Source organism: Vigna radiata, chromosome 11 (assembly GCF_000741045.1).
Source record: "Vigna radiata var. radiata cultivar VC1973A chromosome 11, Vradiata_ver6, whole genome shotgun sequence".
In the NCBI taxonomy this organism is placed as follows: Eukaryota; Viridiplantae; Streptophyta; class Magnoliopsida; order Fabales; family Fabaceae; genus Vigna; species Vigna radiata.
The window spans coordinates 4,270,028-4,295,201 of NC_028361.1; the positions used below are offsets into that span (position 1 = coordinate 4,270,028).

Sequence of the window (25,174 nt, forward strand, 5' to 3'; positions counted from 1 at the left end):
ATCTTCAAATTTGCAAACAAAAAAAAAAACTCGTAATTTCAAATATACTGTTGAAATATCCAATAATAATAGAAAGAAAAAGTGCTAGCACATAAAGAACTAGTACAACAAAGAATGAAATTAAAAACAATAATTTGCTAAAAGATTTAAAATTGTGTTAGTCTACTGTTTTTCTAACTTAAATTTATAATTTATATAATTACTTTTCACAAAATCTTGTAATTTTTAATATTTTCTAAAAACTTAATTCTTTCAAATCTCAGAACAAAAAACAAAAAATAAGTCTTTAAAAATTTTACATTCTTAATATATGAATACAGTAAAATGTAAACTACACAAACCTTAACCATGAAACAATCTTTTAAAAAGTTAATAAGTCCAAATAATTGTAAGGAGTATTTCAAAATTTACCAAAAAAAAAAAAACTATTGTCAGAATAATGTTTTAAAATCTTAATTCAATGCACCACCTTATATTCAATCCAATACAACCCTACAATTGAATACAGGCTTCCAGCAAGGCAGCATAACAAGTGGACATTACCTTTCAAACTTTCATTCCGACGAACTCGAATTAAAAAAAGAGATAAAAATGAATATAAAAAATGGGTGAAATCAGACTCGGATGCACATATGCGGGTCGGGCCTCCATAAAAGTTATGCCACCAACGTATGCAGCAGCAGCAGCAGCTTTCTCCATTGATGAATCCAAATTCTTGTTGCTGAAGGCCAGCAGCAGTTACTGGGCAGTAAATTCCTCTGATGTACAATACAATGGTTAACATCCCTGTTTAGTTTTGCTCGGAATGTGTAGAGACTTGCACACCTATCACTTTGCTGTCATGCTTTCTCTTACTTCTACTGCGCCGGGATCTGGGCGTTTTGGTCCTTGTAGAGGGCTTGTTTGTCTGCTCTTGGCTACCAATTAACACTTTCTCATTAGATGGCAGCTCAGGAGGACTATCTGGCCATGGAGTGCGTTTTGATGGAATAGTGATGTCCAAAGGAGGGTCAATTATCCATCTGCATAAAGTTAGGGATACATAAATACATGCACATCATAAATTACAACCACAAAAATCTGCATGATAGGTGCCCAAATAAACAACTCCGTGATTTCCGTAGAAATTTTAGGGTCAAACAGGTTTTGGAATACATTTTCAGTTTATGTTTCTTAGTTTCTACACAAAAACTACACAGGTCATATTATTTATACAGTACTTTCTGCGATGGTCAAACAAGAATGACGTTTCTGTAATTGTTTGTGAAAAGAGTAAATTCGTATACAACGATATTTCACATATTTGAGGAATAGCTTTGGTTAATCCCGGGAAGAACAAATTTCAGAATCCAGAAAATTGACTTGATAAAGAAAAGATGACAAAGAAAATACGGTGCAGCCTTAAACAACGCTCGTTATTGCTTGCGTGTGATGTCTTGAAATCTTTAAAGATTCCGCTAATCGTGGAACTAAAATCTCAATGTTCCTTCTTCCAGTTATTAACCTTTGGACAGATCTTAAATGTAACAAAATATTTTATTGATAAGGATACAAAGATCCCAATCGAGGCATTCACAGACAGATGCTTGGATGTCATTGACAAGAAGGAATTGGACTAACAGACGTTAACCAACGATTACAATCTAACAAACCAGCATGCTTAGGTTGGTGTTATTTGGCCTTTCGCCTACCAAGACTATCTAAAGACTGTAACTTGCATACGTAACTGCATGACTTTCATTCAGATACTAATGACTTGATAGAAAACCTGCAATTCTACACGTAGTCCAGATAATTAAACAATCACGGTGCCTGTAACGGAAACTATCCCTCAACCATGCTTCCATGTTTCAACGCTTATATTTAGTAACCCCTGAAGACAGCCAACACCTACGGAGAGAGTCGTCTAGACTATCTAAAAGACGATCCCCTATATAAGACTAGCAAGGCCTAAAGGGAAGCAAACTTTGTGCCCGATGACATTGAGTCCTTCAGTTTCTCACTATTGGAAGTGTGTACCCAGTGAGATATTTTTCACACCAGGATGAAAAATCTTAACAAATATGATAATATAGAACGTCAATAAAAATTCCGCACCAACTTGGCAGCCGCTTACCTTCTACGCTACATTCTGCTTACCTTAGTCTTATATACCTGTATCATCTTAGCTGGTAATTCGGTAGAGTTCAATTAAGCTATAAAATTAAAGATTGTCCTAGAAAATAAGTCTGCACTCTACATCTATCGATGCCCAAATATGAATGCAAAATGCAGCTATTCGAAATAAGATGATTCTATGCACCGCAATATATTAAGCACAGAACTGGTAATATGTATGAATTCTTTGGGCTTGACATCCTATCAAACACATTTAAATCTCGCACATATTCAAAATTGCTAAATATGCCAGATATCATGCAGAAAATTATAAAAAAAGAATGCCAGATATCTTAAGATCATCACAAATGAAAAGTTCAAAATCAAGGAGAGGACTCACCGAGAAGGAAATTTGCTGTCTGTGCGGGCTTCAACCCGTAGCCACCAAAGCAAAACTTGACGTCCACAGTTTCCAAGCGGCTCCACCACAGACGTGCTCTTGAGCAAGGAGAGTGGACTCTCAATTCCTTCATCAGCCCCATCTAATTCATCAAGATCTTTAACCCACTCTGGCTTATCATCAACATCCTTCCAAACCAACCTTGAATTCAACACAAATCCAGACCACTCGAGCTTTGTGGGCAGAACAGGTGCCTTATCATCAATATAAACCGCAGTCCTTCCTGTATAACGCAGTGAATTGAAGGTGTGCCACCCCACCAACTTATCCGTGGCATTACAAGCAGGGCCCTGCACAGGCATAACCGCACCTTCCTCCTCCGTTTGAACCATGGATGAAGAATCATCCGAATGAAGCAATATTCCAACCGAAACAGCTCCGATCCATTTCACATTTTGTGCTTCATCAAACAACTCCATACTATGCATATTACTATCATCAGCAAACACCACAACTCCGTCCAGCTTCTCTTTTCTCACAACTCTGTTCAAAATCAATCGAACGCAAGTAAGTCTTCATGATGCATTTTCACTGTATTCTGTGATTATGCTTCGCGCACTAACAAAAATAGTACTCCATAAAGTTCCTACACTCAGCATAACAATAATAACATTAATCGAGTAAAAGGAGGTAGCAAAAGTTAACCTCAAAGCATGAAGTCGCATCCGAGACTCGAGTTTATGCCTAGCATCCCACGAATTCGGCATTCGTGGAGAAAAACCAACGTGGATTGTTCTGATGCCAGACTTGGCAATAATAGAAGCGGTTTCGTTGGTGACTCCGCCGGCCTCCACCACGATCCACACCAGATCGTACGGCACCAACATCAGCGCGTGCATCACACCAGTCAAATGCAGCGTCTGGAACGTCCGAACATACGTCGGCGTCACAGCGATCACCGTCCTAGGGTTCTTCACTCCGAACAGCGACCTCTGCTCCCTCTGCACCCTCTCGATTATGCGGTGCGCCTTCATCACCTCCACGGGATCCGGGTGCGGCCACGGCCGGATTCGGATCCCGTGCCGCCCGACCACCACACGGCTCGCAGTGCTCACCGCCGCCGTCCTGTTCGCCGCCGGAGGGACGTTCAACGGCGCCGCGATATCCGCTCCGCCGCGGAACGGAGCGGTGTAGAGGCTGGTGGAGAACAGAAAGAAGAAGACCAGGCGGGAGAAGCGGAAGCCAAGGACGAGACTGATGAGGCAGCAGAGAGCGTGGATTACCAGCCAGAAAATCGCCGCCGGCGACTTGACCGCGGCGTCGCCTGACGAATCCAACTGCGCGGATCCTCTGAAGCTGTTGGTTCGGCGCGTGAGGTAACTCTGCTGCAACGCCGAGAGCTTCATTTTGTCCCTGTCAGTAGTCAAAGAAAGAATGTTGGTGAGTTGAAGTGGTAACACACTTACGCTATTATATGTTTGGATTTAATTTTAAGATTGAAAAGATAAGAGAGAGGGTTGTCGGTTGGAGATGGTGGTTGGTTTTAGGTTGCTGGTGGCTTTAGGTTGCTGCCCCTATCATTTAATCATTCATCATTTCTTTGGGTTTAAGGATAAACCGCTTTCTTTTTCTTTTTTATTTCTTTTTAATTATTCTAACACCTTCAATTCGGACACAATTAATTCTACATAATTCAAAACACTCTTTAGCGTGATATCTGGTCAACCTTATTTTCAAAACTCTTTTGAGCACATTCCAAGCAACTCAAAAATAATAAACAAACAAATTTCTCCATAAAATTAATTACTCCGTTTCTTATGGAACCAAATGTTTGGAACTTTTTGTCTTTTATCTCATCTTGTTTGTTTTTGTCCTATAATTTGTATCCAACATCCTAACCGATAGCTTCCCTCCGCTTTCACTCAATTTCCGTTTCTTACAATTACAGGTTCTGAAAATTTCCATTTTTTTTTCTCTTTCCAGATTCACGATATTCATGCAAATTGTAATCTTTTTCCTAAAATTAGGAGTGGGAGTGATAAAGGGTTAATTATGAGCAGTGAAGTGTCAAAATCTGCTAAAGCTATAACGTTAGATGTCTAAATTGAAACGATTATGTTTTTCCATGTTGGTATGTTCTGTCCAATGTGAAACCTAACTGTCTATAGTTGCCACTGTTTCAGCTTGTTCAAACTTTCTGTAAGTCTAAGACTTTTACAAACATCACCTTGTGATTTACACATTGGGTTTCAAAATTGGAACATGAAAATAACATATTTGGTAGGTAAGTTGTGATATGTCAAAATCATCGGTAGCCAGAAAATATGCTTCCAAACTAAGAAATTCTTCTCCTTCCTCATATAAATAAAACACCTCTTTTTATTTGCTTGATTACTACATTTCACCATTAATTCATTCATATAATATGTTTCTATATAAGCCTTTGAATTTTGGTACCTTTGAATGACAATAATATAGGTCACAAACAATTTTTTTCAAGGAACTTCTGCTTCTAGAGAGAGGATATATAATCTCAAAGACAATTATTTAAAAATACTGTATGATATAATAGCACTAAGTTTTTTTTTTTTTCAGTCTGAGTCAACTCAATCTATTTAAGTTTATTAATTATCTGCTAAACTAAACGTATGAATAGGTTGAATTAATTTAAAAACAATCATTACTAGACCAAAATGTTTACTAATTTTATGAATAATTGTCTTTATCATAAATATTATCAATTACTCTTTTACTTAGATCTCTTTTCTGTTTTATATTTTGTTATTCAAACTATTCAAATTCAATAGGTTATTTAAGAAAATCAAATATAATATAACTGAAATCAATAACTTATAAGTGAGCATAGTTTTCAAGAGTTAATAATCATAGATATAAATAATATTCACTTGAGTAACTAAAAATAAATAAGAAATATTTTTTTTTTATCTAACTGCAAGCTAACAAATATATATAATAAAGAAGTGGAAGGGAGTGCATTTATTGTAAAAGTAAAGGATGTAAATTTTTTATAAAGAAAAGTAAAAAAAAAACTGGCATAGATCACCAAACTTTGACTAGACATTAAAAATGCATGTTGTGTTAAATTAAGCATTAAAAACAAATATCATGTTATATTTAACATTAATGGTTTAATCATTCATTAAGTCCCTATTTTCGCATAAAATCTCAATTTAGTCTCTCTTTTTTTCGTTTTTTCAATTGGGTCCTAATTTTTCAAAAATTGCATCAATCAACTCCTTTCCGTTAAATTGGAGGTAACGGTGTTAAGTTTGTTTGTGACGTGGAGGCAGTTGTCAGTTGCTTATATCCATGTGGATAATTGAATTTTTTTAATTGTATAAAAACATAGTGTTAAACAGAAATGTGGATTGGGTTTTGGATTATTCGAATTAGGGATTGATAGTGGAAGAAATTTCTTCTGCTAGGGTTCATCCAAAGTGTAAGTCATTTCAGAATTTGGGGTCTTCTGAGTTTGTTGTGAGTTCTTCTGGGGTTCTTTTTGGGGTTTAATCGAAAGTTCACCTTGAAGATGCATTCCTGCTCGTCTTCGTCCTACAGTGGGTGGCGGAAGGAAGACGTCGTTGGAGGTGGTCGAGGGGGATGTAGGCATGGTGGTCCGTTTGGCTATTGTGGAATGAAGTGTGTTGTCAGAACTGCAAAAACAGTTAAGAACAGAGGCAAGTAATTTTGGGGCTGCCCTAAGTTCAAGGTAAGGTTTAATCGTGTTTTTATAGTTGTTCTTATTTTGAGTTCTTTGTGCCCTGATTGGTTTTTTCTTCTCACAGAATGGTGGTGAAGATGGTGGTTGCAATTATTTCACATGGTGTGCAGATGATGGGGCTGTTGAATCGGAAACGAGAGGAAAGTGTGAATGCAAGTGTGAGTCTTTCTTGAAGAGAGAAGCAATGGAAGATTTATTGAAGATTATATCTGATTTGGACTTGTCAGTGAAGAAATTGGAAAATAGGCTTAACATCTTCTTAGGGATTGTTTGTGTTGTTTGTGTGGTGAACGTTATTGTACGTACGTTAGAGTTTTTTGGTTGATAGGAATGTAGTTAGGATGCAATGTAGGTATTGGTTTTCATGGGAATGTTTTTATTTTAGTTAGGATGCAATTTAGCTCCTGGTTTTCATAGGAATGCTTTGATTGTAGTTAAGATGCAATGTAGCTACTGGTTTTCATAGGATGCAATGTAGCCAATGTGAAATGAAGCAATCTGTTGTTGTTATTTTGTGCAATCTGGTTTTCATAGGAAACTTTGTACCTTTTAATTCAAATGTAAAATTATCATGTTTTAGTTAAAAAATATCCAATTGAGATTTGAAAGCAAAAGTTTAACATATAAAGCAATGCAATTTGTTCCTGTTTCATTTAATTGGATTTGAAAGCAAAAGTTTAACATATAAAGCAATGCAATCTGTTGCTGTTTCATTTAATTGGATTTGAAAGCAAAAGTTTAACATATAAAGCAATGCAATTTGTTGCTGTTTCATTTAATTGGATTTGAAAGCAAAAGTTTAACATATAAAGCAATGCAATCTAAGTGTCAAAAATCACAACTTGGGATGAATTGATGTACAAAAGACAAAGATGAAACAGAGAGTTCAACAATCGAGCTGTGAACAGTCTCACAACCTGTGGAATTTGCTTCTAAATGCAGTTGCAAAACAGAGAGTTCAACAACTGAGCTGTGAAAGTTCCCACAACCTGTGGAGTTAGCTCGAAAAAATAGAAGACAAAACAGAGGATCAAGTGTGGTCAGATAGCCTTTCAGCCCCATGTTAGATAGCCATAGACTGATTACTCTATCTTCCACATAGTTGTTGCTGTTTCATTTAATTGGATTTGAAAGCAAAAGTTTAACATATAAAGCAATGCAATTTGTTGTTGTTTCATTTAATTGGATTTGAAAGCAAAAGTTTAACATATAAAGCAGTTATATGTCCAACAAACTTGAGAAACTTGAATGAATACTACAAACTTGAGAAACTTGAATGAATACTACAAAGTATATATAGACTACATCGTGTCAAATGACAAAGAAAGATATGTCCAAATTTTCACGACAAATATTCAAGACTAAGAATTATATGTCCCTGTAAGATGCATCTAAGATTTTGGTCATTTGTAATTGAAGACCATATCTAATCCAGTATTTTCCATATGCACCAGTAGCTAAAATTTCATTCAATTCAATCCATCCCACTAAATCCAATATTTTCCATACAAACCAGTAGCTATAATTTCATTCAATTCACTCCAACTGAATCCAGTATTTTCCATACAAACCAAAATAACAATAAACCAGTAATTCAACAGCAGTAGCTCAAAATATTACATAATGTTTTGATTGAACTAAAAATATTACAAAAGGGACTTCCTACTGTGTACTAGGGTTGAGGCTGAGACTATGTGCTATTTCATAATGTTGAGTGGATGGAGTTAGTTGGGTACTAGGCACATTTCCTTGATGAGTTGCTGATGTGCTAGGCATAGTTGGTGGTTGGGTTGCTAATGGGCAACGACTTCTGTTATGGCCTTCTTGTCTACATATGCCACATCGTTTCCGCAAGCCAGATTTTGTCATTCTTGATTCATCCTTCCTCATTTCCCACTGCTCTAGTCTGCGTTTTCTCTTTGGTCTTCCAGGCAATATTCTTTTGTGTGGAGGAGACACATCAGGATATGGAGTAATGTTCCACATATTCGCTCCATTTATGGGATATATAATAGAAGAATATGTCTCCAAATATGTGGACTTCATGTAGCAAGAGTCAATATATTGTTCTCCATCAATGTTGAGGAACTTCATTGTAGCCAATGAATGACAGCAGGGGATTCCAGTCAGCATCCAAGTTCTGCATGTGCAAGAGGAGTCATCTATGTTCACTACGAACTTTTCTCCATTGTTAGACATGTGACGAACTTCAAATAGTTTATTGCTTGACCAACTGTGTACAAGAGAATAATAATTATGAACCAAAATAGTAAATTAAGATAACAAAATAAATTTGGATATGCTTTCTAATGGAATTGTACCTTGGAATCCAATTTTTTGTTAATTGAGATTCCTTTCTAAATCTGGATAGGATCTTGGGACAAATGGGTCCAGTGAATGATGATATGCTTGACCTCTTCTTGGCCCATCTTTGCATGAGCTAAACTCTTATCTCCTCCAACAAAGTGATTATAGGTTTACTCCTGGTAGAAAGGAGGACACTGTTGAAGCCCTCACTCATATTGTTTACTAAGGTGTCACATTTAGCTCTTTTAGTGAACCTTGATCTTGACCAATACCTACAACATAAGGTAAATTGAAGATTGAGTGAATAACCTGATTTTAATAATTTAGCATTTGCAGTGCAAAAATTACCATTTTTCTTACTAACCTTAGAGGGATGACAATCAAATATGCTTATAAGCATCTTCATTCAGTGCTCTAATGTTTCTCATTTCCATCTCCCAGGTTTGTGGGTGTGTGGCTGTGGCTGTCCTCCACATCAAACGCTTGAGGTTTTTCCCAGGATATTTCTTCCTGAAATTGGCATACATATGCCTCACACAAAACCTTTGGTCAACTCTAGGAAGCAATTCATCTATTGCATGAAGTAGACCTTGCAAAACAATATACATGTCATTAATAAAGCCAAACAATAGTTAAAACCGTAAAGTTAAAATCTCAATGTCAAAATTAATGATAACTATTACCTTTTGCTGGTCTGATATGAAGGTAAATGAAAAACAAATTTCAGCCCCTCCAAGGTCATCTATCAATAGTTCCAAGAACCACCTCCATGATTCCTTGTTCTCAACTTCAACTACACAGTATGCAATTGGCAACATCTGCTCATTTCCATCTCGGCCCACAGCTGTTAACAACTCCCCACCATACTTACCTTTCAAAAATGCTCCATCTAAACCAATAATTGGCCTGCATGACAAAAAACTCTCTTTGCAGGCCTTTAAACATACATAGAATCTCTTAAAAATGACTTCACCCCCCACATCCTCAACGTGTACCTTCACTATTGACCCTGTGTTTTTGTCCAGCAACTCATGGGCATAATCATACAACCTTTTGTACTGTTCTTTGAAAGAGCCATCAATTTGCTTTGTTGCTATGTTTTTGGCCCTATAGGCCATACACCTTGAAATACCAATGTTCCATTTTCTTTGAATCTTTTCCCTTATATCCACACCCTTAACTCTTGGATTTTCTCTAATAGTTTTGTGTATCTTGTTGCTCAACCACTTGGAGTCAATTAATTTAAGGTTGAACTCCCTGCTGCAAGTATGGTTGTCCACCATAGTTCTCAATTGCCAAGTTTTTACTGCCTTCATATAACCACAATATAACCTCCATGGGCATTGACCTTTTGCACCCACACACTTGAACCTCATTCTTTGTTTATCATTCTTAACAAACTTAATATTTCTTCCATTATCTAACGCATAACTTTTTATGGCATCCAAAATGTCTTGCTTCTCAGCAAAATATGTCCCAACTTCCCACTTAAAGTCTTTCATATTTTTTGGCATAACAAATGTTGGAAAACGCCCATAACCCTCTACATCTGTATGGTCTTCATCACTTTCTGCTCCACTAATTAGTTCTTCAGATTCCCACTCAACATCTGACAAACCTCTATTATTCCCACCCTCCACATTAACATTAGAAATGTTGTCAGAATCACTACAATATGGTACACTACACTCAATTGACAAACTTTCGACTTCTACTTCCACATTTCCCTCCAAATCTGCATGTATATCATCATCCATATCACAACCAACATTCACATCAACAAGGCCCTCCATCCAGTCAGTATTTCCATCACCACTACCACTCTCAAAAGAGGAATTCCAACTTCCAATTTCCACATCTGGTTCAACTTCATTCTGTTCTGCACCTTCATCTTCACCATGACCACCAACTTTCTCAACTTCCACTTCTCCATCAACTCTAGTTTCTGCTTGTTCAACTCTATGACTCTCTTCCTCCATGACAGTCTCAACTTCTACTTGTTCAGCCATCTCTTCTTCGAAACCACCCAGCTCTTCCAACACACCACCAACTTCTTCAACACCATGGACCTCTTCCTCCATAACAGTCTCAACTTCCACTTGTTCTTCATCATCATCAACACCCATCACCATATGTATGACTTCGGCTTCAGAAACAAGGTGTATCACAAACACATGCGCTTCACCATTCAGCCTAGCCAAATTAACGACATGCATGGCAACAGTGTCATCACACAAACACTCTAACTTATCATCCAACACTGAAGCCCCTCCTACAGAGTACCAGAGTTCTTTAAAGTCGTGGTATCCCAAAGATTTGACTACACTGACAATCACGAAATAACTCCAAACATCTGGGTCAAACGTAAACCTTGATGTCTCCCCCCTCCATACTTAAGCTTCACATCATTAACTAATTTCCCTCCATGGTGAAACACAACCTCAAATTCCTCGTCCATGACGGAAAAACACTATATATAAGTATTTATACACCTATAATGTAATCACATGACGACAAAACATGTATTAAAACGCACTCACACAGAAAGAAAGCATAAACAAAACGCACTCACACAATACAAAAATAACTTTAAACATGGGGGGACCACAAAAAAGCTTTCAAAAATGAAACAAAATACAACGACGAGACCACCACACCACCCAAAATCACAAAAAGAACAACAAAGCCAACTTCTTTTACTGACCTGGCCACTCGAGATTGAAGCAGAAGAAGGTCCCACAACTCCCACGACGACGACAACTTCACGCTCTCTATCAACGTCAACTTCTATTTAACCCTAAACCCCCAAATTGATTCCCCAATTTCAGAAATGGTTTGAGTTTTTGGACGAACCCTAGATGCACTCTCCCAATCCCGACAGCAATTTTGGACGAACCCCCAAATTAATTCGAAAATAGAACATTCCCGACTGCAATTTTGGTTTATGACATTCATTTTAGTATTATTTCATTTTGTGTTTATTTTTCCTTAAAAATTGTAATTATTATAATTCGTTAAAAAATTTCACTCTGCCACGTCATTTAATGAACTCCATACACTGTGCCATGTCACAAACAGACTTAATACCGTTACTCCCAATTTAACGGAAAGGAGCTGATTGATGCAATTTTTAAAAAATTAGAACCCAATTAAAAAAACGAAAAAAAGAAGGACTAAATTGAAATTTTACGCAAAAATAAGGACTTGGAGAATAATTAAACCAAACAAATATTATCTTGAATTTATATCCACTGTAAAATAAAAAAGTAGGACCTACACCTTTGCCAATTTTAAGTTTAATTAGTAAAAAATCATTTAAAAACATCTTATTGTTAAATTTAAGTTTAATTAGTAAAAAAATTATTTAAAAACATCTTATTCTTAAATTTAAGTATCCACTGGTGCAAAAAAAACACATTCCTCGGAATCCCGTTTAAATAATAAATAAGTGATGTCATTATTCAATTATATATACATTTTTTACTTCATTTCACTTTTTCCCTTTATTTTCTATATTTATTTTCACATTAACAAGTACATTACCCTGGAAGCATGGGCCATTAAAATTTTTCAAAATGAAACATTAAAATTTTATTTACGTTGAATATGTTGTATACCAGTAAAATTATTAAGTTTTGATTTTGATTATTATTAAAAAGAGTATATTTTTATTCTATAAAAATAATCTTTGTGCATTTTTGAACATATTATTTATTCTCATCTCTTTTAATAAATATTTTTATTTTATTAAAAGATAATATTTTTTTTTCACATCTATTAACTGACAAGTTTTGTAAACCAACCCATTTGAATCCCTTTGTCAAAAACCAAATGTGGGTGGATCAAAATAGGAGAGTAAACACTCTTCTGTTAGATATTACATGATAAGCCCACTTAAACATAAACAAAACTGTGGGCTATTGTGGCATAGACATTTATATAATCTGTTGGACCTGACCATTTTTTTATATATTCACAAGTAAATTGTTGGTTTTTTTTTTTTTTTTTTTAATAATGGCAGTAGCAATCCTATTTAAAAGAAGTCCAAAACAGGAAAAGAAAAAAGTGTAAGAATTTGGTTTTTGAACTTATACATTAATCTTACCTGGATATTGAGCGTTATCTTATAAGATGATGGTTCTGATAAGAAGTTAGATCATTGTGGAATTTGTTATAGAATGCTGAGAAAAATAATAAAATCTACTAAGAAAGATTTTTCAAAATATATAAATTTATTATCTTTTCTAAAATATGTTATACAAGTTCGTAAGATATAACAAGTTAATTTAGTCGAGTTTTCATAGTGTTTTCGAGTTAACTCGTCACTTTTAGTGTAAGTTCCGTAGAATCGGTTGCAAACTCATTAAACTCGTTTGAAATCGTGAGTTTGGTTTCGAGTCTGTGAGTTTGGGATCTTTGTTTTCATTGTTCATCTTTGCTCATTGTTTATTTTCGTTTTCACGATCTCACCTTCGATCTTGTGTTCGAACTCGTCCTGTGTCGCATCCTTGTTCATCAGGTTCGCCCTCCATTACACTGTCCATCTTGATGTTCGATATCGTCGTTCGTTGCATTGTCGATCTTGCCTTCTATCACGCCGCCTTCATTCTCGTCGTTCAATCTCGCCTTCATTCCCACCATTTGCACGGTTCATTGATCTTGCCATCGATCTTGCTGTCGATCTTGCCGTCAATTTCGTTGTCGACATTGTCAATCTCGTTGCATAAGTGTAAACTATTAATGGTTAACTTGATTTTATGTTTTAAGAGCAAACATTTTAATGAGTAAACTTTACATCACTGCAGCATATATTTTTAATAATTTATGTTTTACAGTAACATGTTTTTTAATAATTTTATGTCACTACACCATTCTAACTGCATAATTCATTTTATTTTTTTAAAAATAAAATGTTGCACACTACACTAGTGTCACAGTATTTTAAACTCTTGCACATTTTATTTGTTATGTTGCAAAAAAGCTTATCACGTTATGCATTTAAATTTATATAATTTTGTTATTTTATTTGAATTATGATGTTATTTATATTTTTTTTCATTCAAAGTAAACTTTTACAAGTTTATTGGATTCTCATAATAAATTTTCGAGTTTAGCAACTTGATATTACCATTAAGAAGTAATTCTAAAAAAAAAATAATAATTGAAGTATTATGAAAAATAAATGAGAAAAATGAAGAGAATGAGATAATGTGAGAAGTGTTTTAAAAAACGAAGTTCTATCTATAGACCACTTTCCTTAGCCTGTGGAGAAAGGGCAAAGATTACACACAAGCGGGAAACCATTCAAAAAACAAAGTAACAACTTATAAAAAAAACAAAGTTTGGCGTGATTTTTATCGAAAGATATGTAGGCTTTTGTAATATTTCATTTAAAATTTATAATATAGTCAAGTAGATATGTGTTTATGAGAAAGTATGAGAGTGACTATTTATCAAAAATACTATAAAATAAAACTTAGGTGGGCTTATATACTTTTTTTGCAATAAACACATTAAACTGTAAATAATTATAACATGTTACTAAATAAATATAAGTAAATAATTTGCTTGTTGTGGATTTTTTTTAACGGTCTTACATGAAAATGACTCTATGTGAGACTTGGTTTTTCTAAGTGGTATATTTGTAAAATAATTTGAAACTTGATAAACAAATTTGAATTACGCTTAAAACCTAAATTATTTAGTTACATAATTAAGATGTGTGTGAAATGTGTACGAGGTAGTTTTAGATTCTGTTCTTATAGGATCATAGTTAAGTTTAAGTTGAAAAAAATTTATAGTAATATTTTGAGTGGTAAAAAAACTTAAAATGAAATTTGAGTATTATTATTTATTTATTTTTTACTTTAGTGGAAAGGAAAAAGGAAAAAGGTATAACTTGGTAAAGTATAGTAGTAATTAGAAATATATATTTAGTTTCGGGTCTCAAGTTCAGTTTTTATTCTTCTTTTATTCTTCAACTTGTCTCGGAAGACCTAAGAAACAATGTGGAACAGCTATAAAGAATAGTTGTATTGAGTAACCAAATTTTAAATAATAAGAGAAATTAACTTTGTTTAATATCTAAGTCTGAAAGAACAATTTCTGGTGTATAATTAATGCTCTTTTAGTTCTTGTTCCCTTTAATAGATTTAGAAGAAAGGATTTGAAGATAAATTTTTTTATTGTTTATTTGAATAGATTTGGATATAAGTGAGAATGAATTTGAAAGAAATTTTTTTTAATCTGTTATATAAATTAAATCCTACACTAATTCTCACAAACTTTACTTCCAAATTCATTTTCGTTTACTTCCAAATTAACTCAAATAAACAACAACAAAAAATTATTTTCAAATCCTCTCAAATCTACTCAATTACTCTCTTTCAAATCCATTAAGTGAACAAAACCTTAAAAAAATCTTTTGTGGCACACATAGTTTTTTTTTATGGTTATATTTTAATATCATTAATGATTTTTCGAAAAGATTAATTAAAAAAAAAGATAATGATATTTAGACAATATTTTTTTTGACAACATTTGAACATTGATTATGTGTCAATCTATGATTGGTAAAAAATTACTCCACAATAATGTTTATGATTATTATTATTGATTGTGGAGTAATCTCTTACCAATCAAAGATTGACACATAATCAATGTTCAAATATTGTCAAAAAAATGTTGTCTAAATATCATTATCCTTAAAAAAAAAATACTCATGAGATTTAAGTCCAACTCATAAAATTCACATCGTTATGACCTTAAATGTTAAATTAATAGATTTATAGATATTATATTTTATAACATACTAACTTATACTTAACCCAAAAAATTTAACAAAAATTCATATTTAGTTCTATCTACTTCAATAAAGTGGAAAAAACTATTTTCTAACAAGTATTTCATATGGCTAGTGGTGGAAACAATATCACCAATAAAAATATTTTATACTTCAAAAAAGTGTAAAAAAATAAAGCAAAAAACCTTTTTATTTTTCTAGTTTATTTTATGTGATTTTAGCCATAAAAATTAGTTTTCACAATGTAATTAGCACATGGATTACGCTTTTTCAAACACACATTCTAAAAACTAATTTTTGAAAAACTCACCTTTTTGTAAAAGTGAATATAAAAATGGATTAAATAAGAAAAGAAAAATAGATGGAAACGGAATTCCTTACGGTGAGCTCTCTTCCATTTTGGTCCGGAAAAAAAATTCTATAGTTTTCCTCACTCAAAGGACATGTACCACTACTTTTTGTTAATTTATTCATTACATTTTATTTATTTATATTCAATTATTTTTAAAAAGTTATTTTGTTATTTTATTAATAAAAATAAATTTTTATAGCCATAAAAATACTACTTTTCTTAACATTAGAATTAAAATAATTTTCAAATAGTTTGTCTGAGCTATAATTTACATCATTAAAGGTTCTGTGACAATTTATGCGTAAACCTTAAATATTATCGAGTTTGCCCTTTCAAGAATAATTGTTCCATTTTGATAAGTAAGCCCAGTTATAAGTGGGCTATTTGAGTGGACCCAACCAAAACACGCACACAAGTCCAAGTACAAATTAGAATGAGTTTTTTTTTTTTTTAATATTACTATTATTATTTAAATCCAAGTAGATCAGTTGCATTTTTTTATTATTATGTGGTTTTGAACTTGCCTTTAGAAAATATTTTGTGTATATTTATTCCAACGTGATTTTACCAAAAAAAAAGTTCGTATATAAGTTATTATGATTTAATTATTTATTGAACTTTTATCTCTTGTAAATTATTTAATATGATTCATTGATGCTGATTTAAAGTTTATTTTTTTTATTAGTTAATTGTATAATGGTTTAATACATCATTTGGTCCCTTCTTATGGTAGTTTGGTTCAAAATAGTTCCACCTTTGAAAAAAGTGCACTAAGGTCCTATATTTCATTAAAAATTGTTCAATATTGTCCTTTTGGAAGACGACATTAAAATAATAACGGTGCAGATGCTAGCGTGGCCAAACGTTGATGAGTTGTTAAATTGGAAGCTACGTGGCACTGTGAAGAGGTTGTACTATGTAAATATTTAAAAATAAAATAAAATGACGTAAGGTAGGTGGTAGGTTTAAGTCTGGGTTAAAGAAAATTACCCTTATCTAAGAGCGATTTCGCCATTTCTGAGTTCAACATTGTGGTGAAAGTGGTGTTCTAATCAGTGTTGTTACCATTACTGCAAAACGAAATGTGTCGCCATCGAACCCTGAGGCCACCATTTCGTCGTCACCATCATCAACACAAACCTACGATTCAAAGCAGAGAAAAACAACAAAAAACCCATAAATCAAACCCTAACCACCATGAAACCCTAAATCGTGTCGCCAATAATTAGGGCAAAATCTCCACCATGCGTTGCCCCTAACCACCATTAAGCAAGAACTGAATCGAAATCCCTAACCTGCAAACCAGAAATTCCAACTCAAATATGAGCAAGAAAATCACAATCGCAACACCTAGAAACCCAATTCACACCTACAATAAACCATAAACATACATAATCACTACCCAAATCGCAGAAACCCTGGTTCGCAAGTAGCATCCATGGGCACCAGCCTGCAAATTGCAGAACCCAGAAACGCAAAAATAATGTGAAGGTGAAGCTCAATGTTAACGTTCAAGTGTTTATATGTAATGTTAAATTTAGTTTCCCCTTTAGTCAAAAAATGTGCAATGTGGTCCCCTTTTCAATTTAAAACTGTGTACTTTGGTCCCAAATAGATATCAGCGAAAAACACATGATAGGTATCTGACTTACTTTCCACCATTAGTTTCCACCTCCAGTCCACCATCTTTGTCCACCTCTACTCCACCATCTACCTCCTCTCCACCATTAGTTTCCACCTCCAGTTCATCATCTTTGTCCACCTCCACTCCACCATCACTTTCCACCTCCACTTCACCCTCTATTTCTACCTCAAACCCTAACCCCCAAATCCAACAATAAGAACATCGAGTAAGTAGGCTAGAGTTAGCAACGCTTACCTCATGTACGTACGCTCTTCAAATTTGACCTTCAATGAATCACCACGCCACAGTGATTACAAGATCAATTTCACCAAATTGTTAAACCCAAAAATCGCAATAGAATTCTTAAACCATAACCCTAACCCCCAAATACCCAGAAATTCACAAGATCATCGTCAATCGAAGAAAATACCTAAATTTAACACAAAATCAAATTAAACCCCAACTCCCAAATAACACAACAAGAACATCAGCAGTAGAATCAACAACAGTCATCAGTTTTACAACAACGAAAAACCCATAAATGGCTTAATCAGATAAGGGTTTTTTACTTTAACCCACACTTAAACTATTTTTCGTCATTTTAATTTTTTTCTTAAATATATACATATTAAAATAACTTGACAGAGCCACGTAAACATCCAAATAAACACCTTAGACAGGTTTTGTCATGCTAGCTACTGTGTCGTTAAGATTTTAACGCCGTCTACGAAAAGGACCATAATGAACAGTTTTTAATGAAATATGAGATCTTATAGAACTTTTTTCAAAAGTGAAATGATTTTGAACCAAACACCTAAAAAGAGAGACCAAAATATGGACTAAACCTTATATAATAGATTGTATAATTCATTAAACGGAAATATATTTGAATCTAAATCTTTCTTTAGTATATTTATAATTTGAATTACCCATATAGGTTTAGAAACATTAGTCGACATTAAATATATTATTTTTTAGTGAAGGTAAGTTTTGTACAAATAGGTAGCATTAATAAACAGGGAGGGTACGTGGCTGGTTCATCTTGCTACAGTGTCATATTCATTTAAAGATTTTTCATACAATTTAATTATTACTCATAGTTATCACTTTTCTCTTTCAAACGTGCTTTCTCATCTCATTATTTTGACAATACTTCATGCAAAAGTGGGTCAATCATCTATCGTGTTCAATATTGTCTCTTCGTTCATGCAGCTATCCAATGTTTGCATCCTCATAATTGCAAATATGGTATCTGTTATATATTTAAATATTAAATTTTATAGTTTTTTGTCCTAATTTTGGAAGTTTGAACGAAGCTACACAGGCCTAAATCTATGGTCATGAGTTTGGAAGTTCGATTATAATTTTAGATACAACTATTTTTTTAACGATTTTTTTCATAAGATATTATTTGATTGATAAGTATATTTAAAACGGATAATTGTAAAAAAGTTATATAAAAAATTGTTAAAATAATATTTTATAATAATTTTTTAAAATTTATTTTATCATTTAATCAGAAACAGCTATGATGAAAATGGCACGTGATTGTCATATTCATTTCGTCAAAATTATCGTCTGTTGACTTTGGAAGACTCTTGTTTCGCAGAGGCACATGTGGTGTTTTTGTGTGACACTCTAATTTTGAAATAATGTTTTCCTTTCGATTTTTTCTGTTGTTATTTTTTTAACAACAACGACAACCTTTAATCACGGATAGATATACAATGATTCAATCTGCTGTAAGCGCAGAGTGACTACTACAATTCACTTACCGCTAAAGTCAACTACCTCGTGTTCTTCGTTCATGTTATTCTTCTCAATCTTTCAAAGCTATAATGTTCTATATGATAACCAAACTAATTATCGAGTAAATTATATTATTTATTTCAACTATTTTTAATTTTTTAACAAATATTATATATATATATAATATATATATATATAATATAATATTTAAACATTTTACAATTTGACACAACAACTAAGCATATTAAATAATCATGATATTCAATAATAATTAAACAAAAAATAATAGTAGCTTCTATTATCTTTGATAGATAGTTTCCTAATTTACAACCACTCTTTAAAGCTATATTTATTACCAGTTGTTCTAACTATAAATTAAAACTCTAATTAAAAATTTAAATATATTCTTATGACCATAGAGAAATAAATATTAACTTTGAGTTCATTTGAATCATATTCAAATGGTATGCAATCCAAAATGTCAATGAACCTACAAAAAGTAATTATTAATACATCTAAAAATAATCCACATTTTCTTTTGTGATTTGGGTAAAAATTGAGTATTTTTTTTCCTAATAATGTAAGGGATCAGAGGAAATATTTTATGATATTTTATTTTATAATAACTTGTATTGATTTTATTTATTTTGTTTGCTTAATACATACCATCTCTTAATTTTTATTCCAACTTTATTAAATAGTTATAATGGATTTTATCATTTCATTTTTATTCACTTAATTATCTTATATATGTGAAAATACTGTTTTATCAAATTTCCATCTAAATTTACCAAATACTTATAATGGATTGTAAACTTACCAGTGACAATAAGCAGTGGATATCCTTCGTAAACAAAAATAATAATGAAATCGAGGAGTTGTTGAAAAAGCATATAATTACGATAAGGTTAAATATGTTTTTTGGTCCTCATATTTGTATTCAATTCTCAATTGGGTTCTCATATTTTTTTTGTCCCAATTGTCCAAATATTTGTTAATTTGAGGTAATAAAATCCTCTCCGTTAATTTTGGACTAACACCGTTTAATTGTGATGACATGAATGCAGACATTAACAACTCATTTATACTGGTTTTTATGTGGAAAATTTATTTAAATTAAAGAATTATGACATGGTAAAATTAAAAAGGGGAATTAGGGATTTGGAAATCACAACGCGTTCTTCATCCATTTCTTCACCCCAATGCTCTCGCCTCAATTCCGATCCACGCTTTTCTCGGCGGCGTCGTGGAGGAAATTCTGCTGCCGGCAAAATCGAGGGCCAAGTCGAAGCTTTGGCTCGGTCAAGGTGGACAGCAAACGACACGGTCTCTTTAACCTCTTCTTTGTTGAGGTATGGTGCGGAAGACTGTGAAGGTAGGGAGCGGAATGGAAGCATCTTCAAGATACCTTCAAGCCTTTCTAAAGGTATGGTTCTGCTTCGACCCTTTTTGATCAACCTGATCCTGGAAAAACAGACTGGTCAGAAGTTAACGATGAACCTGGAGGAGGGCCATTTGTGTGTGGTGTTTGAGAAAAAGTGGGTACACTTTTTTGGTTTGGGGTATATGATTTTGTTGATGGCAAACGTCGTTCCCTCTTGAAGTCAATTTCACCCCTCAAGATCGCCAACGCCACACCTTGCTTAGTCTCTATCACACCCAAAAGCCACACAAGAACCTCAAATCAAATTCAGAAACAACTAAATCCACCTAAAACGAGGGAACCCTACCTGCCCAAAACGGGGGAACCCTACAAAGAATCACCCCAGCACTACACTTCTCTCCTAAAAAACCCCAAAAAAATGGTCCGCTGGTGACGACGATTCACCTGATCCCCAACTCGTGTATTTTCCTCTTATTTTCTTAATGATTTTGGTACTGTAAATGGGTTTGATTTTCTATGTAACTGGGTAGTGTGATCTTCTCGCTGCCGGATGTGTCGCGGGAAAGGTGAGTGTGAGAGAGATAAAAACCTGAACCCATCAAACTGTAACAACAAGAAGCTGATTGGTAGAAGACTTAATAATAAATTAAATAAAAAATTCCACATAATATGAGTTGTATATATATGTGTGTCTACATCTCATCACAATTAAACGACGTTAGTTCAAAATTAACGGAGAGGACTTTATTAGCTCAAATTAACAAATATTTGGATTCAATTGGGACAAAAAAAAAATATGAGGATCCAATTGAGAATTGGGTATAAATATGAGGACCAAAAGACATATTTAACCTTACGATAATGGATGGATAATTGTGTAAAAATGATTGAACTAAATCATGTTTGAATTTTTTTTTCATAAATTTGGAATTATTGTGGTATTGTATATGTGACTGGTTAAACCATTCTTTTGCTTCCCACATATACTTATGTAAAAAAAATATGTATTAATTATTTTTCTTGTAAAAATATCATTATTTATAAGATCATTTTTTAGCTTTAATAATTGTTAGGGATTTCACACCCTGAATAATATAACAAATTTTGCATATATATATATGAGAAAAAAAACGTAAGTTATAATGTTATATGAGAAAAAAAAAATTATAATGTTATAGTTATATTTCTGTCTATAAGAGAATCATATACCTCTTATTTAATTTTATCATAATAAAAAAATCATTCGTCATTTGTATTATAGATACATTGATGAAAAATAAAATTTGATATCCTATACTCTAACAAATTTTTCATATTTGTATAAATATTAACTTAAAAAAAATAACAATTGTTGTATAGATTAATTTTCAAATAAAAATATTATTTATTCTCTCTCTCTATATATATTATATTTAAACTCAGTGTTCAAACCTAACCAGGAGTACTTCTAAGATCATTGATTTATACAGGTAGTAAGTAAATGACAGAAAGTACGATAGATACCTTTGACTGTTCTTCTATTTCGGTGATAATGGAGTACGTAATACTGTTCGTTGAGATCAACACAGTCATTAAATTTATGTGGTCGTTAACTGGTAATCAGTACATTGATTGCACAATTAATGCTAAACAATTTTATTCAAATTAAAGGTATTAAAAATGTATTCAAAATTTTTTTTAAAAAAAACATTAAATTATTAATATTCTTTCCAAACCCATATATGAAAAATAGTAAAATCGTAGAATTAAAAATAAAAATAAAAATCTTACCTCGTTTTATTATGTTTAACTAATATTATTCCTAAAATACTTTTATACTTTTTAATCAAGGTTTAATTCCTATTTTTATCAACTTTATTTAATGTAAAATTCGTTGATTTATTTAATGTAAAATTTATTTTTTAGTGTTTAATGAAGTTTTAATTTTCATAATTTATGTTTAATTTGTTTTAATTTTGTGACGTTATATAAACGGTTAATAGTGAAGTAAATAATAGGTGAACAATATTGAATGATGTGTTTATTATGTGGTATGTCCAATTCAATATACACATTATCATGCAATCATCTTTAATTTTCCAACTCATGAGAAACTTTAGTCATCGTTGTGAGTTATCACGCACCTCCACTGTATAGTGTCGAAGATACGTCTCAAAAACTCAAAACACACCTGCATCTTTGTTGGTTCCCTTTTGCTGTCACCAACATGTGAACTTTAAAAAGCCATAACCGTGGTGGATTGTTGTTGAGAACAGGTTTCCAACAAGCATGAAGATCCAAACATGGAGACAACTTATTAGCTTGTTTGAAGCTCTGAATTGGATTGACTCTTCCTTATGGGCAAAGGGCTTGTGGGCCTCACAACAATGTCGCTAGATCAATAAGAAAGAAAAACTAGTGGCGACAAAAGAAGATCGAACAAAATCATCAAGTTACAACGCACCAAAACGAGAAAGAAAGTGTAAAAGCTCAAGGGTAGAGAAGGATAACCCATTGGCATGGTCATGGTGTGGGTGTGTCGTAGGCGATGAAGAAAAAAAAAAGTCATATGACCACGTATGTAATTGTGTAAGACGACCACATAAACAATATTATTAACGTGTACACTCAACCATTAACAATTTAGACAATATTGCAAAAAAAATTAAATCAAATTGAACATAAATTACAAAAATTGAGACCATGTTGAACACTAAAAAAAGTTAGTCTCTCATTGAACAAAATTGACAAAAATAAGGATCAAAAGTGGTACAGATTAGTTAAATACTTGAACTAAATTAGTGAAACATGATGTACAAAACAAAAAGAATAGTAATACCATATTCTCTTTAAATGTGAAAAAATATTTTATAGTCAAAGTAGTGATTTGAACAAATCGCACGTTATAAAATGCATGTTAATATGAAACTTTTAATATCTTTTTTATAATTGTTTTAAAATTATCTTTAAGATTAACTCAATTTTAGAAAATTGTCTTGTATGGTAAGATTTACAATAACTTATATAACATAATTTAACTTTATTTATATTATATGTGAGACTTTCAACGCACTTTCAAACACTAAAACATATATATCTCGAGTATTAGACTATTCACTAATAAGTAATCTCAAAATAATGTAATAATGGATAGAACAATAAACTCAAGAAACAAAAAATTTTATTTCAATGTATTTTGACTTATAATTCTGATACCATTTCAAACAATGAACTTTATATTTAATTTAATATTACAAATATTATTTATAAAATAATATTTTAACTCACTTAAATATTTTAAATTAATTTAACCTATCTTCCATATGAATTTTGTAACAACTTTTTGTACATAAGCATTAGTAAGTTGGAAAGTAAAAAGATATATATAATTTCTTAAAAAACAAAAAACTTTGACAATATTTTAAGAATCAACTAAAACGGTCAAGATCTTGGTTAGCATAGATAATTGATATTCTTTTAAATAATACTGAACAAAATAATTATAAAAATAATCTTTTAAATATTAGAAAACATGTTAAATAGTTTATCAGTTTTGAAAAATACTTTAAATTAGTATACCGATGTTAATAAAATGTGCCAAAAATAGAAACTAAACGACGATATAAAATGAATGTATCTATATATTTTGTTACCGTGGGAAGAGAAAAATAATCTCAGGTATATTCTATTCAATGGTTTATTCCTTAAATAAATGAGTTATTTTTCACCGCATTATTATACTAGTAATGGCAGTGATTTAGAAATAACACGTGTTTCAATAAGGACGATATATTTTATTAAAGATATAAAATAATCAAAAATATTTTATTAAAGAAATTGATAAATAGAAGATAAAATAATTAAATAATGATTAAGATTATCTGTTTAAACATATTTAACAACTAATCATCGGTAAGTTTGTTTATATTTTATTTTATTTTTATATTTTATTGAGTTTATATCAGTTCAAGATTCATGAACAAATTATAAATAGACAATCAGGATCACATAAGCCAGTATTTTTCAATCATACTCCATTCACATTCTACTCACACTCAATTGTAATACAAAACAGCTTCTAACTTGAGCATTGCCTGATTAAAAAGTCCACCAAACGACCCAAATTAAAGATAATCGAGCGGTTAAAGGAAGACAAGTGACTCAAGTTATCGAGGATAACTCAGAAAATATTAATATCTTGGTCTCATACAATATCTACCAAAACAAAAACTATATTTGATTTTATTGTGTATATCAACAAATTTAAAATTATTATAAAGTAATTTTAGTGTATATAAAAAAAAAAAACTGTTAAAAATTGACAAACACCGGTAGAAGAAAAAGACATTTAAAAAACGTAGAAGATAGAGGCAGAGAGAAAGCAGAGAAGGACAAAATGAAGAAAAAATATTCAAAAGAAAAACAACAAAGACGACAAAAGAAAGCATTAAGAATCCAGGGAAAGGAAGGTCGTCAATCCAAGTCAACTACAACCTAAGCTGGCAACCAACGGATCCTCAAACTTTTCTCAAAGATCAGACGGCTAAAACAATGCCTTTGACCTGATTTTAAAGCCCCAATGTCGCTGAGATCAATGATAACCCACCGGTGGGACCCAGGGGCCATAAAAGTCAATATCTCCCTATCTCTCCACTACTCACTTCCTTCAGATGCTTTTTCTCATTGAAAAAAGAAAATAAAAAAAGAAAAGAAAAAAAAAGTTTTTTCTTTTTTCTTT

At 32.3% G+C, this 25,174-nt stretch overlaps 1 protein-coding gene across 1 annotated transcript; it reads right to left on the reverse strand.

Annotated features, from left to right (window-relative positions):
* Positions 1-428: 428 nt before the first annotated feature.
* On the reverse strand, positions 429-4,083 carry LOC106777948 (probable beta-1,4-xylosyltransferase IRX14). Its single transcript, XM_014665790.2, has 3 exons — positions 3,203-4,083; positions 2,498-3,040; positions 429-1,022 (listed from the first exon to the last, which is right to left on the reverse strand). Exons 1-3 carry the CDS (start codon positions 3,901-3,903, stop codon positions 791-793), a joined length of 1,476 nt encoding a protein of 491 aa, XP_014521276.1. The 5' UTR covers positions 3,904-4,083; the 3' UTR covers positions 429-790.
* Positions 4,084-25,174: the final 21,091 nt, after the last annotated feature.

Excerpts from the sequence above, each read along its gene's own strand:
- LOC106777948 (XM_014665790.2), bottom strand. The coding sequence starts at position 3,903 with ATGAAGCTCTCGGCGTTGCAGCAGAGTTACCTCACGCGCCGAACCAAC. Across the intron at positions 3,041-3,202 it reads ATGCGACTTCATGCTTTGAG|AGTTGTGAGAAAAGAGAAGC; the intron begins GTTAACTTTTGC and ends GATTTTGAACAG. Across the intron at positions 1,023-2,497 it reads GACAGCAAATTTCCTTCTCG|ATGGATAATTGACCCTCCTT; the intron begins GTGAGTCCTCTC and ends AACTTTATGCAG.